Source organism: Rhopalosiphum padi, chromosome 1 (genome assembly GCF_020882245.1).
Source record: "Rhopalosiphum padi isolate XX-2018 chromosome 1, ASM2088224v1, whole genome shotgun sequence".
In the NCBI taxonomy this organism is placed as follows: Eukaryota; Metazoa; Arthropoda; class Insecta; order Hemiptera; family Aphididae; genus Rhopalosiphum; species Rhopalosiphum padi.
This window is the reverse complement of record NC_083597.1, coordinates 60,917,980-60,935,095: the sequence shown is the minus strand read 5'-3', so window position 1 is coordinate 60,935,095 and position 17,116 is coordinate 60,917,980. Positions and strand designations below refer to the sequence as shown.

The following is a 17,116-nucleotide window of genomic DNA, read 5'->3' as shown; positions in this document are numbered from 1 at the left end:
CCCAAAAAAAAAACTGTATCCGACGGCGATTCGGACGTAGGCACATAATATCTACATATTATACGATATAATATCATAAATTGACGACGCGTCGATTCAACGGTTTTTTTCCCACCGTCATTCACTCGGTCGAAAACAAAATATTTTTCATAATAATATATATGCCTAATAACGACTAATAGGTATATGATACGACACGGCGTTATAGGTCGTTACAAGTGTAATAGTATACACAACACACGCGCACGTTACGACATTACAATATTATATTATTATGTACTTATATATATAATATACGCGTTGCGTACGAGGTATATGTGTACGTATTATAATAATCAAAACGAACGATTGTGAACGTGTTTGAGGTGACCATTGTCGTTTATTTATTACATATGTATTATTATTATCATTATTATATTGAATTCCACGGAGCGGCCAATTAAATGATTGATGTCAATTGGCGGTGGCCGTTGATCCCCACGGGCGGACACCCCGCACCCGCGCACCCCTCACGCCGATAATACACTTACCCGCGTTCGGCGTGTACGCCACGTGGGGTCATGTATTATTATTTATCGCCGACGTCACGCGCCGTACAACTTGAACTTCCTCACGTACTTGCTCACCGTGCCCTTGGCGCAGGGCTTCAGCGCCACGCACGTGGCCACGTTTTCGGGCTGTTCCTTCCACACGACGTGCTGCACGCCGTCCGTCTCGAGCGCGGCGGCCGTGCTCAGCAGTGCGGTCTCGTCGGGTACCTGCAAAACATTTCATATAATATTATTTATATTAAAACGGTTAGTATTATAGTTTTGTGTGATATTATAATATAATAAGACATATAACGAGTTATGAAGGTGAGGCTCGAACTTTGATGCGTTTGCGTGTTTTATTATTATTTTTTGATGATTAGGTTTAATTTTGATGAGTAAACTATTAATTTATTTTATGATTTAACGAACGAAACATCAAAAGGTTTTAGTGCGTAGTTAAATTTTTCAGAGCGCACCCGCGGTGTAATTTTTCTCATGCCTATTTGACGGTTATGTAGACATAGACCTTATGCTCTACTTGATAATTTTCAGATTAAAAACTTCGACGGTTTAAAATAAAGACATTGATTAGATATTTTTAACTTGTGGCCACATTTATTTTATAATTCTAACTACTTTATCGACTGGTAACAATTATGCGTTAGCTTTAAACGTGGAAAATATAGAGCAAATTTATTATATTTTTCCATTTATAAATGAACACGCAAATTTAAAAATAAGACTGTGCATATTTTTTATTTTAGTTAAACGCATACTTTTATTCTTTAAGTACATTATAACTACATCACGTGTATGAATATTATTTAATACACTTTTAGAACATTTTAGTTTGGAGTTCTATTTATAAGTATAATTATAATTATTATTGTTCTTACCTCCAACAATATTGCGTGTTACACTCTACAGTGGTTCAACAATACAACCCAATTCGACAATGGTAGTTTCATAAGTCTTAATTATTGTATGGCCAAAAAAATATATAATAATAATCAAAAAAGTATAGTCCAAAAAAATATTAAATTAAACAATACTTCGATTACCTTCTATCGATTATTGGATAATTACAAAATCAATAAATATTTCAATGAACAATTGTTTATTGTACAACTGACCAACTATTCGGTCATTTTGAAACAATTTATTAGTAAATCGCATTGTTTCAAGGTATCAAGGCAGTTCTACCATTGAATTCAAACAGAGAAAAGAGACATTTAATAATAAGTTTAATTCAATCGCCACACTTATTATACTCGTACAACGTTTTACGTTGTAATCTGGTTTAAAGAATAAGGATACTCAATGACAGTCATGCGACCAAAGAGTTACAAATTACCATGACGAATGGACACTTCGAAAATTATACAAGATAATTATTCATCAAGCATCTCACCCCCATTTTTTTTTTAATGATTCAGTAATACGACATCTGATTTTTGAAATTTTTAAATATGCGTAAAGAATATATTTTTAAACTAGTACATGAGAATTTCTTTAACCAGGTTAAACAGGTAGGTTCTGTAACAATACAAATTTATGTTTTCCCAATGATAACCATCCTTTTATAGGTACTTTAAATTATTCAGCAGATGATATTTTTGTTTTAGTTTTTATAATGTACCTAACTTAATCAAAATTCAAACGAGCATACTTACTCAGTCATTAAACATTATTTACTAATGATAATAGATATGCACGTAATATAAAATATTATATTATATTGTTAATATTTACGAAAGAAGTTAGATAAAAGATTCGATAAAATAAGGAAAATATGTAATTAGTTACTGTTTCCTTTTTAATTTATTTACAAATTGTAGTAAGTAAACTACATAATTAATTTATTAGAATTTTATAATTTGTAAAAATTGTCTGTGTATAACTAATAAGAACTGATAACATGACTAAATAAATATTAAATTAACGTATAATTTAATTATATGTTTATTAGTTTATTACGTATATTATTTTAACAGAATATTCGGGAAAACGGTCACATAAAGATAATATTTTTTTTTATATATTTTACGAATACTTACGCTACTATACATATAGTATATTATGCACCAACTTAAATAATATACACACACAACCTCAACGAACTAATATGATTTTCGTAAGATGAAGAAAAATATAATTGAAACCATGGCTCCGAAATACGCTTAGGAACTGCAGCACAAACGACAACATCAATACAGAAGTGATCGTATAAAAGGTATAATTCCCCCGGAGGCGGAAGAACAAAGGAAAATGTAATTTAGGATTACGCATACGAGACATACGGGAATCCGTGTTTGGCCTACGGCTGAAAAAACAATATGATGATATCTGAGAAGTAAAGCCGAAGAACAAGGAAACAAAATTATCCTGTACAAGAAGGTCCGGGATAAAAATGAATACATTTTCATCGCTATTGGCTATATACCTAACCACGCAACAAAAGAATATTAAATGATAATAAATCGAAAGATACCGTTTTAGTAGAAAAATTGCTTGGTACAATAGCACGTATAACTTAAAATTGAAAAAAAATATTATTTAGTGAATAAACGATATGAATAATATTAATAATAACATTAATAACACTGTTGAATCATATAGTTAAAATATATTTACAAAGAGTTTTAGTTAGTAGAATATTGTTCGGAATGCCCAAACGAAACGTATGCGTCCCACGATACAACCATGTAACATCGAAAAACAATCTGTGAAGATCTACCAAAAAATAGATTTTGCATTTTCATTTTTTCTCTGCTTGTAATCACTGTTTACGTAATAAGCCTTGAAAATAACAAAAAAATGTAACTTTAAAAAGTACAACTCGTATTCGACTTCTTCTGTTTCATCGCATGGGCGTTATTAAAATGCATCTAAGGTCCTAAGTAAACGCGCACCATTGCCAAACCAAACCGTTGAATGCTATAATTATAATAATTAAACGACTAGAAAAATAACTTCCGGCCATTTCGGGAGACTAAAAAATAACACCCATAATAATAATAATAATATCACATTAGACACATGCCGTAACACACATATTATACTGTAATAACACGTGCCCACTGTGTCATATTTCCCGGCGTATCACGATTTCAATTAAAACCGTTAAGTAACATAGCGTCGATGCTTCAAATTATAAGGCGCCACGCAGATCGATATGGACAATGAATTGCGGCGACAGATGACATAACTGGTCGTCGTTTAAACGGAAATCCAAAACGCACATATCACCGCTGTATAATATGGTTATCATGCGACAATATTAAAGGTCGATAAATCTCGATTTACATTTTATCATACCATTTAATATTATTATAATATGTCATATACGCACAACTCGACGAACGCAGACCGAAATAATTATTGCGTTAGCCAGTTGAATAACGATAAATCACTCATACAATACTGATGTTAACATTCCACGAAACTAAACCTAACCACTCGATACAATCAACCACAAAATAGAGGAAGCATAGCTAGAAAAATTGAAATAAAGTACCACGATTTTAAAAAGAAGAGATGAAACAAAAATTATCACACAAATTTGCAATTGGAAACACGGATTTAACCCACCCCTCTCTCATCGCTAAGGCCGGCACCAATTTATGGCACATTCAAAGAAAACCTTACGAATTACTATCAATCACATTATGACCAAATGCCCAAAACATACCAAACCCAGAAGCACGAAAAATCTTTATTAAGCCAACATCGCCATTTGACGAAGACAACCCAGAAAAAATACATTTATTTTTTTTATAGTATAAACTTAAATCGTAAATAATGTTAGTTTGATTTACTTATAACATTATGTGACTATATAATCTAAAAGTAGCCTAATAACTATCGTTGCTAAAAATAAATCCTTGTATGTAAACGTCGTCACACACGCAAATCTAACATATAAAATATTAATGACGATGGACTCACTTCCAAGATGACTTTGTGCATGTTCCCGAGGTCCTTTAGATACGCCTGCGTGTCCGGATCCGAGTAATAAGTGTGCACCACAGCGACGCAAGCGTGACACGCTTGGGCCATGACAGCGCCGGATGGCCATTTCAGGGTCCTGGTCAGGTCACCGCGCACCAGCACGTACTGCACCACGTTACTCATCGTCAACGACCTTAAATCAAAAACATACATCCAAATCGTCGATCAAACAACAAATCAGCACGGACGCAGGGTCGTAACCGCCCGCACGAGGCACGATATATAATGTGGCATTTTCGAGAGTATATTCTCGTCTGTTGATTTAAAAAAAATAACAAACGCACGATGTCCACAAGACCTGCGTGGGGGGGGAAATAGGGGGAGACAAGGATTTATCAATCGAACTATATACTTGCCACCACCCCCGTAATGACGAACCCGATGCATAAGGTGACAGAGGGTGGCGCAGATGTGTGATTTAACGATAGTAATAATAATTGATTCGTGTATACACGCATATTGGCGATGGAATCCGCTTTGTTTATTATTATCTATATTATTATTTATAAAAAAAAATACAATTTAATGTGTTACATAAACGATGAAACAAAAACAATTAATATTTAATAATCGTCGTAGGTACATAAAATATAATTATAAAAGATACACAATACGTTCGAAACATATATAACGGGCGTTTATCGTTAACAATATTACAATAATAATGTTATGTCTTATGATCAAATGTTTTATATATGACGTGCGTGGTCGTCAATCGAATGAGTTTCGACGTCTGTACACGGCCACGGCCCGCAGCCGTATGTCTTCGAAGCACAGTCCTATGTCCATTTTCAGGTTCCTCACCCGGACCTGGACGTCTTCGCGCATCAGGTCGAAGCACATGGCTATGATGCCCATGCCCAGCAGCAGGTACACGAACTTGATGACCAGCTTCATAGGGTGATCGGTCGCGGCGTCCGTGATGCTGCCCACCGGCACGAAGTTCTCGATACCGATCTTGCACAAGCTAGTGACGCAGAAAAACGTACTGTCCAGGTACGACCAGTCTTCGAGCGTGACGAACGTCACCGTGCCGGTGGCCACGTACGCCGCCAGCACCCACAGGCAAGCCATGGACGGCACGATCACCCTCGACTTCTGGGGCAACTGTTGGTTGTACGGGTCACTGCCAGCCTTGTCTTCCATGCTGCACTGGTACACCCACGTGTATAGCCACCGGAAACTCTGGGCTAACACCTGATGCGCGATATAAACGACAAAAAAATAAAACAGTTAGTATTATAATACCGCGTTTATACATATATAATATTATACATACAGTGATCTGATTAACCATTCGATTTCTACAAATTTCTAAGAGTAAATTGTTTTGATTTTGAAAATAAAAAAATAAGGTTTTTAAAGTGATCAGAACTAGGCGTTTTCGTGCAAGAAAATATAATTTATTTACTTCAGTTCGTCATGACTATTTTAAAGGTTTTTTAATTTGTCTAAATGATTAACAAAATAATGTCTAAAAATGTAATATTTTTTTTTTTATTAATTAACTTTTTTATCGTGGAAAAAATCTTTTTATTATAGTTTGATTATTATATTTATCAGAAGAAAAATGTATTTACTACCTATTATGATTTAATCAGGATAACGCGGAAAGACTTTTAGTTATTCGATATAATTTTACCTATAATAACATTTCTGTTTGCAGTGATAAAATTTATTAAATTAGCAATCACCATTTTTGAAACACATAGTCCATGATAGCGCATTCCTCGACTCCTCGAGGACTTTAAACGAATACGATAAAAGCGTCAATAGTAATTTTAAATCTTTGAAAATCTTTCCGCTATAAAAAAAAATAATAATATACACGTTATTTCTGAGTATGTTTTATGCGCATATAAAACCATGAAAATTAGCTGTTGGCAACGATGTCCGTTTGTGGATTGTGCGGTGAACGACTGCACAACACTAACGAATTCTATACACTAATCATGACGACCGCAAGTTATCTTATTTAGATCTTCTCAATCTTTGACGTAAACAGTGAAAAAAATATGTCTGTCACGTGTGATCAAATAAAACTAAAAACATACATACATCTATCACTGTAAATATGAAATATCTAAACGGCAGTTAAATTAATTAATCGCTTGGAGGAGGTATGCGTATGCGTAAATAAAACTAACTGATAATAATGGTCATCGTGACTATTATGTGTGCTTTAAATGTAGTAGTCCATTATTGGTGTTTGTTTTAGTGTTATTCTACTTTTGATCTTCAAAATAACTTGTTTCACACATTAAAAAGAATAATAATAAAATAAAAAAACCACTCATTTGTGAACGCATGGTGACATTAAACAAGACAGTCGCCCTAGCCAAATTTCGATAGACAACATTAACAATTTAGTGTGTGTTAAAAGCAGCCGAACCCTTCAAGTGTGGGCTCATCCACACATTAACAAAAAAACAAACAGTGTTGGATTTGTGTGTTCATTTGTGACAATTTTTAACTTCACCGCGCAGGAATTTTGAGGATAGAAATTTTTATCGTCAAAAATTTGAATAAAAAATTGATTTTAAACTCATTTCAAAACGAATAAAAGCTAACAAAACATAATAAACGCCAACATACATAGTACACTCATTACGAAGCAAACAAACCACTCTGTAGTATTTTGTACTTATACGAATTGTGCACTCATTTCTACACAACAATAAGCACATACAACGAGATTTTTGATACACTAAACTGTTTGTCGCGGGATCAAAATATATTTTGATTTTATCCGAAATGTTTGCGTTTTCATTTGAATTCAAACTCAATGCCATTTTAACTAACCTATAAAACCGCGATTAAGTGCGCAATATATCAGCATAGTTTTAAAACCATAATAATATATCGTTGGGGATTTTTATAGTTAAAGTGGTTTAGGCACGTAGTAAAAAAAAAAACACTATAAAAGAATCACTGCAAATATTTCAAACTATAAGACTACCGTCCTGAACGATGCTCTTACCATATTTTAGCGAAGGAGTAATTTTTTCAATAAGACGCGTCGTCAGTCTGTCTCTTTTTCTTACCCTCCCTTCTAACGCACTCTCTTACGGCGGCACTTGTTCCTACACGATTTTGGAATACTGTAGTGATTCTTTTTAAGGACTTTACTACGCGCGCTTTGAGTACGCAAAATATATAAAAACGATTTTATTTTTTAAAACGACGGTAATATAACGAAATCAAAAAGCGGAGAGCCAACAGCCCATTTCCCCGACGTCCATTGTACAGTTGTACACGTACACTGATCATTCGTGGGCTGGAAATCATATCATAAAAATGTCTCTAAATGCCTTTGTACTGAACCTTACAAAATATAAGAAGAACGATGTTATTTAATTATATTTATTTAAAATTGTTTTAATTCGAATGCATCTTTACAAACGTACCTACTTGCCTTCAGCTATAAATTTTTCTATTACCATCTATCGACTATTATACAATTATACTATTATACTATTATACTTTTACTTTTTTACTATTATACATAATATTATGTGCAACAGACACACACACAGACCTATAGTCTTACCCTACTGACTTTGAATCCACTCAATTAAGTACAGACAGTACAGTTATACAGTTATGAAGGATTGACATAATAATAGAAGTACCACCACCTTATACAATATACTTTAGAAATAATAATAATTTAAAAACGACAACGCACCTTTCCCATGTTTCGGAAGTAGAGCACGTACAAGGGTATGCCGAACACAGCGTACACGACGGTGGCGGCCTTGCCCAGCATGGTCTTGGGCACGACGTTACCGTAACCGTTCATGGTGAATATGGACAGAGAGAACATGAGGGCGGCGGAAAACGACCACGTCTCCTCGGTGGTCCGGCCGTCGTAGCCCTTCTTGACGATGAGCGCCAAGTTGACCTGGAAGTGCGTGAGCGCGTCCGTCACCTGCCGCGTCCAGTTGTCCCGGTACAGCACGTTGTACGTGTTGGTAGCGTTCCACACGTTCACCGAACAGTTGTGCCGGAGCTGCTCGACGGCGTGATGTTGAGCGTCGCCCGCCTGGCCCTCGATCTGTATGAAGCAGAACGCGCCCACCACCGCATAGCCGACCACCAAGCCACCGACGCCCACCTGCGTGCACATGAACGCCACCAACTTCCGGCAACACTCCTTCAGCCGCTCCTTGGGGTTGTCGGCGCCGGCCGCGTTGTACGCCGCCGACGATGACCCGGTGCTGCTCTTGTCGCCCACCGGCACCATTGCGCGCCGCCGACTGACCGCCGTCGCTATACTTCTACACCAGTCACCATCGCCGCCGCTCGCTCGGTCGTGTGCCAAGCACCGATGTGTGTGTATAATAGTACAGAAATAGAAAACGGCGCGTGCCGCCGCCGGAGCGGCTAAAAATGCGCGCAGTCGCCGTATACACGATAATAATATACTATCCGCGGTGGACGTCGTTTCCCGAACCAGCGCGTTTCGTTACGTAATAATAATCAGAGAGCTGCGATTCCGATGCACTAGGCGGTTCATAAACAATCGTAATGCATTCGATTATGTACTGGACAAATAGGGAACATTACCGACAATTTAAAAAAATATTCGAAACTCTACAGCAATTGTAATACAATTAATACACAATATAGTTTGTATTGTACCTACATTATGTTTATGGCGCGTGTATATTATAGTATACAATATATAGGTACCATTAAATAATGTGCGTTAAATATACATAGGTATTAATGTATTATTATGAAAACAAATAATAATTAGGCAAAATAAATTTTAGAACAGTTATGCCTTGAATCGAATTGGTATGCTACTTATTTTTCGATATGCAAAATCATTAAATCTCAGCCTTAATAATACAACAATACTGTAGTCTGTAAGTTCGATTGACGAATATGAAACAGAAAATGGATTATTGATCCAGAACACCCGAAAATTGTTCCGTTATTTTCCAGACTGACGTAAACCAACCGTACATGATTTGTGTTATGACATCGTCGGTCACAAAACAAGCACGAAGAACTTAATTCTATTTTTACTGTGCCGTTAAGTTTCAATAAAAAAAATTACTAGGTTTTACTTAGATAAACTGGGAAATTTGACCTATAAGTTTAGGCCCCACGCTCATTTAAAACGTAAAGTATCCCGATACAAAATAAAAGTGTCTAAAACATGTTATGTTAACAAATTTAAAAAATGATAAGACTATAACTATTAACTATATCATATTTTATGATATTATAAACACGTTTCACACGAAATATCGATCATTTATTATAAATATTCATACATGCTTGTGAATTATTATTTAAAATGTAATAATGACGAAGAAGAAAGTGAAGAACAGATCATTCTCACCTCTACTTTTCCTTAAATTTCATTTTTAAATTCTAATTTTTGGCATTTTTAAGTGTCTACACTTAAAAACCATATATTTTTAGATAAGTACTTAAAATTAAAAATGCAAACTTCTTTCTTTCAAATGATAACCACTATTTTAATACTAATTATACACAACAGTTTTAGATTTAGAGCAGAGCGATTAATTTATTAATTTTACAATGATGTGTATTTCTTGCTAATATCTATCATCCCAATTGTAAAATACATTGATTTTAAAAAACGGGGAAAGTATATGTTAGAAAATTGGATCTAGTTAGTACATTTAAATTCCCAGTACCTACTGTTTTTAAAATCGGGAAAAACAAAACCCAATTTAAGAAAAAACAGAAATTTTTACGCAAATCCAATTTTTGACAAAATCCTGCATTTTTTTTAACTCGAAAACAAATTACAATAAATACGTAAAGTTTCACAAAATATTTATAATATCATTTTCATTATATGATACAAATTTAACTCTTTTATATTTATTTATAGGCATGACAAATTTTTTAGTTTTTTTTATATGAATGTCGATAAAACATTATACGCTAGGTCAAAATTCTTGAAAATTGTATACAAGATACACTTACAACCATCAAATCTAAAAAATAAAAACTTAAATACAATTATTTTCTATAGATATTTTAAGTTCAAATTTGGAAAAAATTATTACTATTAATCTATTTTTTACTTTTTTACGGTATTTATATAAAAATTATATTAAATTTTAAGGTCATATAAGCTGTCATAATATGGTAAAAGTATATATTATTATAATATTTAAATACTAATCATATATAATAAATGCAATATTTTTGGAAAAAAAATAATATGTATCAACCTACCATTATATTAAAACTAAAATCAATCACTTTAAAAGTTATATATGTTTATGTACCTACATAAAAAATTATATTATGAAAATATGAAATATACTTATTGATAAGGCCGTCGTCTCTGCTCAGAATCGCTTTTTGTACATAATGATATTATATCATTGTATTCAGATTTAACACGCCCATAATAGTAACCCACTTAACACCTAATATACAACAGAGCGGTACCCATTTACCTACATACCTTTTTTTAAGTGAAGTTAAAATTACAATATGAATGAATGTATTGTGAAAAGGAAAAATAGGGTGAGCATGCTTGGTTAATTATCCTGTTTATGACCTATTATACACAATTACGTACCTACTTATATAGTTTATAAATTTCCACAATATTGCAAAATACATAAAATCAATAACATTGATATTTTATATTACAATCAACAATGGGTTCGAAAATTTGATACAAAATAATGTCATTTTAAAATTTTAAATATATATATCATATGTAGAACAGTAGATCGTTATGAGTAAACATGCTTACCATATTATATGTAAATTGCTAATATCATGTCGTCGATTCTCAGTGGTTATGTATGTCATATACACGTAAAAATGATGTGTAGCAGAATTCAGTACCTAGTTTAATCACTTTATTATAATAATATATATTAAACAGTATAATATTATATTATAATAGTATATATAGACACGATTATTGATACTTATAGTATACAAAGCTCTAATTTTTCAACATTGTTCTAACGCTATTTATGGAAAAAATTCTAAAACATAAATACAACTCTTTTTCTTTTCTTTTTATTCATAAGCAACTCAACGCCACCCTCCAGCTGCTACCCAAACCAGAGAGATTATTAAATACAATCTCACGAGTTGACACCCTAAAATAAAAGCGTGTGCGGATTATAAATTAATCAACATGGCCGTGAGCGCATTTATGTGTATATGCACAGTGTCAGTAATCTGACTCGGTATTATATCGTCTGAGAAAAATTCATAGCATTTCCCCGACTGGATAAATACGACTTAGTTGCGTAGGTATTATAATGACAAGCCAAGAGGAGAATAAATGTTGGACCACGTCCAACAGTGAATATATCTATAGCGAATAATTTTAAAAATTCCGTTACAAATTTTAACACAAAAAAATCTGTTTAATAATTTAATATTCACAATATGTAGATATGTAATAATGTATACAAAAATTATTCTCGAATAATTATATTAATTAACGTAGTAATATATACTAATCCAGGTAGCTCTATGTGTCCAAAATAGTTGAGTATCCCGATTGTATCCTACACAAACACTAGGATTTAGGAATTAGGATGAAGTTTTTTATTAAACTGCTACTAAAGTTTTAAATTAAAACAAATGAATACTGTAATATGCCCAAATGAAAAAAAAGACATTTTAAAAATAACTAGCTTTTTAATTAGACTTTTTTGAATGAATTAAATAAAAGAAAATAAAGTAGACTATATTATAAATTATATTGTAATATAGATATAAGTATGTTAAAATAATTATTTGTTGGATGTTGGATCTCTATAAATTAAAAAAAAAACCTGCCATTTAATTCTAGGAAATTTTCAATTAATACATTTATTACTGCTAATGGAACTTGATATATTTGGGTTTAAATATAGATCAACTTACTTTTACATTTAATCTGTAGTTTAATATGTAAAGCCACTTGAATAACCCAATTAAATGCAACTCGTTAAGTTAGGTTAATGCTAACAATGCTGTTGTCTGTTGATACTGTTGTTGGAGAAAAACAAAGTTTGGTTGTAATTTACTTGTAGTTTCTTATAAGTAAATAGGACCAGGTTGGGCAATCTACCAATAGAAAGAATTTTGAATTTCTAATTATTGAAGTATGATATTATTTTAACTATGCTATATCTAATAATATTAAAAATCAAAATATTTTTTTGAAAAAACTGTGGATGAAAATTGAAATATTTATAAAGAATATTTCAAAAAAATATCTCATCACTAATATTGTACTAACTCACCAGTTATAAAAATTTGTAAAAATGACTAACAAAATATCCTCATGTAATACTAGGTAATAGACAATAATGTATACCAACAAGTAAGAATAGTTTCACAAAATCAAAATTTTAAAGTTAATTATTTTTATAATAATTGTTAATATCTACCTAAACAAAATTAAAATAAATAAAATAGTAAATATCACTATAATTTATATTCATACATAATAAAATACCAATAAAAAAAATTAGTATTAAATTCAAATTGTATTTAAAAATGTTACCAGACCAATGGTTCTGATAAACTGCTGATATGTTCAAAAAAACCCAAATTTTGTTTAAACTAGTTAACCTAAAGATTGTTTCCATAATTTTAAGATACATCATGTATAAATGTAAAATATTTAACAAAGCTGATTAAAACATTAATTTAATATAGTAACAATAACTACATACTTCTAAAAATAAAAACATAGAATAATTTGCAATAAAATTATACTTTATTTAACGGTAACCTAATACAAAAAATTATTCAATGAGTACTATTATTATTTAATACATGTATATAAAATAAAATGTGAATTAGAATACATTAAATAAAACAAAGAATTACAAAATATAATATCAATGATTATAAATTAGGTGTAATATTTTATAAAGATTACGACATCATTGTACCTAGAAATAAAATTTATTTTTATGTTTAATTAAGTACTTGTAACTTTATGCATTGCACTAGCTAAGTAACCAACATTTTTGGAAGTAACACCAGCCATTGATATGCGACCATCATTTGTCAAGTATACACTATGCTGATCAATTAACTTTTTAACCTGGTCTTTACTGAGTCCAGTATAACAGAACATCCCTATTTGATTTGTTATATGTTCCCAATTTTTTATAGAACCTTCCTTACCTAAAAGATCTTTTAATTGGTATCTGACTGATATTATTCTATCTGCCATGCCCTTCACTTCAACCAACCACTGGTTCATAAGCTGAGGATTGGATAATATTTCTGACACTATCCTAGCTCCATGTATTGGTGGGTTTGAATACATTCCACGTATAATTATTTTTAATTGGGATACAATACGGTCTGCTTCATCGTTATTCAAAGTTGTTAATGAAAACAATCCTACACGTTCCCCATACAAGCCCATGTTTTTAGAAAATGATTGAGCTAAAGCAATCTGATGACCATCAGATAAGAATGAACGAACAGCACAAGCATCCTGATCAACATTTCCTGAAGCAAACCCTTGATAAGCCATATCAAAAAATGGGAATAAACCTTTACTTTTGAACAATGAAGACAATTCTTTCCATTGTTCTGGGTTTGGATCAACACCAGTTGGATTATGAGCACATGCGTGTAACAAAACTACTGAGCCAGATGGAACAGAAGATAAATCCTGAACCATTCCAGCAAAATCAAGTCCACATGTTTTTGGATCATAATACCTGTACGATTTAACTTCTAATCCAGAAAATTTAAATATCTGACTATGGTTACCCCAGGTGGGAATAGGTACCCAAATAGTTTTCAATGGAGCATATCTTGCAAGAAATTCAGCACCAAGTCTTAGAGCACCTGTGCCCGATATAGATTGAACTGAAGCATAGTGTTTGTTCTTAATAATAGGGGATTCACTAGATAATGCTAATTGTATAGCTTCATTGCAAAAATCAGAAATGCCACTTATTGGAGCATATTCTTTATCTAAATTTTTTGTGGTCAACAGATTTTCAGCTTGAATTACACTAGGTAATACATATGGTTTACCATTATCATCCCTGTAAGCACCAGCGCCTAAGTTAATTTTTTGTGGATTTGTATCACGTTTGAAAGCTTCTGTCACACCAAGTATAGCATCTGGAGGTCCTTGCTGAACATTTGACCATAATGTTGACATCATACGTACATTTTTCTGTTGTTTGTAAACAAATGAAGACAATTGATGACACTTTGACATTGACATGGTTCTAGTTTTTAAGAATGTTCAGATGTTTAGTAACTTTAGTATCATGTAAAGAACCTATAAAATTCACAAAACACAAAAAAAAACAAATCACTGAATAATATGGTAAAAGATGGAAAATTTTGTTTAGTTTTATTGTATATGTAATGTTTTAATAATTTTATTTTCAATTAAAAACTGAATAAATAAAAACACCAATAAGGTAAAAAAAAATAAACAAAATCGATAACTTAAAAACACAGAAAGTGATGAAGTTTATTTAACATATGTAATTTTCTTCTCTCAACTAGAGAAAAAAACACAGTTAAAAAATGTAAAAATGAAAAATGTTCTTATGCTAATTTACATTAATTAATCAAATACAAGTATTAAAAATATATTGTGAAGATTCTATACAGAATACAGATAATAATAATAATTAAAACCAATGATTATATTTCAACTAGTATTTATAACCAACGTTAAAACTAAGCAAATACAAATTAATTGATTAGGTTTAACTATTATACTAAAATCATAATTTCTATATAAGTGATGGCTGAACAAAATTAGTGGCTAATAATGAATATTAAAACATTGGCATTTCTAAATGGTAATAAATGTAATATAACTGTCATGTCAAAAATATGATATGTCTTAAAATTACGATAAATACTTATCAATAGACACCAGTTTTTAGAGAAATATCCATTAAAGATCCCCCATTGATACTTAATATATGGATACAGCATATATCAGCATTCTGATCTTCACTATACATACAATTTTATGCCAACATGAGAGGGAAAGACTAGTTTTCTTTTACACAGAAATGTCTGAGCATTAAAGAAACTAAAATTTAAACAAAAGATAAATCAAATATATCAATTCTACGGACTACAGTTAACAATGGTATCATTTGTAATGGCTTACTAACTCTCGTATACAATAAAGTATCCATAAGTTTAATGTTAATAGTCAATCCCCTAATCGTTTGAATTTTGAGACTACCTCTGTTGTGGTCATAACAAATCAAATAGATATATATCATCGCTTTATATTCAATACTTATTACTCTTTTAAGTTATCTATAAATGCAAAATACAATATAATGAGTAATTAAAAAAATGGATTTAACTTACCTATAATGCTTTAGAACGAGCCTAAGTTGTGTTTGTGGAACGTGTATACAAGTCGGATCTTTACCGCACAGTGCACCGTCGCGCGTTCGTCAGAAGTTGTATGTAAAATTGTAAACGGCCCAACTTCCTGTTCCTAATCAATTTAATAGATATTAAAATCGCTACAATCGTGGATAAACAGCTGCAAATTTGTATAGGCCTTTTGAGCTTTGGGCTTTTACCAGTTGGCAGTTAGTAGTTATTATAATATGATATGTATTACTTGTTATTATCGAGCATTCGCACATCAGCATTCAGCTAACAATTATTATTTATTATTACTATTATTGTTATAGTTATTATTATTATTATTATTATTATTATTTATTATACGCCCGACAACACTTACTGATAGTATACTTTTTAAACATAACCTAACAAACAGTTTACCCAACATCACAAAAGAATATAGACAAAAAAAAAGGACAGCGCATAGAGAGAGGTACGTGAATCAAAGATATGTGCGAAAGAGAAAGCACTAAATTTGAATTATCAAAGACGATATAAGCAAAATGTATTAATTTACTTCGAAAACTACGCGGGTCGGCTTGCGTTTTCCGCCGCGGATGAAAACGCGGCCGCGGCGTATTACGCCCGTCGTATATAGCTACTTCGATATAAGACAATGAAACGCGGCGGAATACGCGACAGAATACTCAGCGTTTGAAAAGCGGTGTATAGCCCCGGTCTTAGCCTAAAAAACTCTCCTCTTTAAATTCTACATAACACCAGTGGCGTAGTTACCGCAAGGGCAACAGACGCAGTTGCCTCGGGGCGCAAAATAACAAATAAAATAATATTGGTTTGTGTAATTGTAAATTTATTTTTATTTAATTTGAAACAAAATATTTAATGTGATACAAGTGTGATTGGATTAATCTTATAAAAAAAAACATAAATTTGGTCACGTCAAAGTTTTAATGACAAAGGTCAATGATAAACATAAAAAAAAATTTTCATTATTAATTCCTTTCATTATTTTTATACTCCACTTATACGTTTTTTAAACTTTTTTTGGAAATCACTTTTGCTAGAGGTTTTTCAATTTCTCTTTAACCCATATCTTTTCTTCGTCTACTTCAATTTTAATCGTATTTTTTCTATAAGTTATAAGTAGGTAACCATATAGTTTGATAAAAATGATTGACTACCTAATTTAAAAAACCTGATTATTTTAAATTTTGAACAATTTC

General features: G+C 32.0%; 3 protein-coding genes across 3 annotated transcripts; all 3 read right to left on the bottom strand.

The window, feature by feature from the left end:
• Positions 1–348: 348 nt before the first annotated feature.
• LOC132918916 (putative peptidyl-tRNA hydrolase PTRHD1) lies at positions 349–16,017 on the bottom strand. The gene is made up of 3 exons (XM_060980278.1): positions 15,885–16,017; positions 4,482–4,677; positions 349–758 (listed from the first exon to the last, which is right to left on the bottom strand). Exons 2-3 carry the CDS (start codon positions 4,665–4,667, stop codon positions 585–587), a joined length of 360 nt encoding a protein of 119 aa, XP_060836261.1. The 5' UTR covers positions 4,668–4,677; positions 15,885–16,017; the 3' UTR covers positions 349–584.
• LOC132918910 (potassium channel subfamily K member 15) lies at positions 4,994–9,085 on the bottom strand. Its single transcript, XM_060980268.1, has 2 exons — positions 8,233–9,085; positions 4,994–5,741 (listed from the first exon to the last, which is right to left on the bottom strand). The coding sequence occupies exons 1-2, from the start codon at positions 8,788–8,790 to the stop codon at positions 5,256–5,258; spliced, it is 1,044 nt and encodes a 347-aa protein (XP_060836251.1). The 5' UTR covers positions 8,791–9,085; the 3' UTR covers positions 4,994–5,255.
• LOC132918902 (aspartate aminotransferase, mitochondrial) lies at positions 13,263–16,017 on the bottom strand. Its single transcript, XM_060980257.1, has 2 exons — positions 15,885–16,017; positions 13,263–14,820 (listed from the first exon to the last, which is right to left on the bottom strand). Exon 2 carries the CDS (start codon positions 14,761–14,763, stop codon positions 13,489–13,491), a length of 1,275 nt encoding a protein of 424 aa, XP_060836240.1. The 5' UTR covers positions 14,764–14,820; positions 15,885–16,017; the 3' UTR covers positions 13,263–13,488.
• Positions 16,018–17,116: the final 1,099 nt, after the last annotated feature.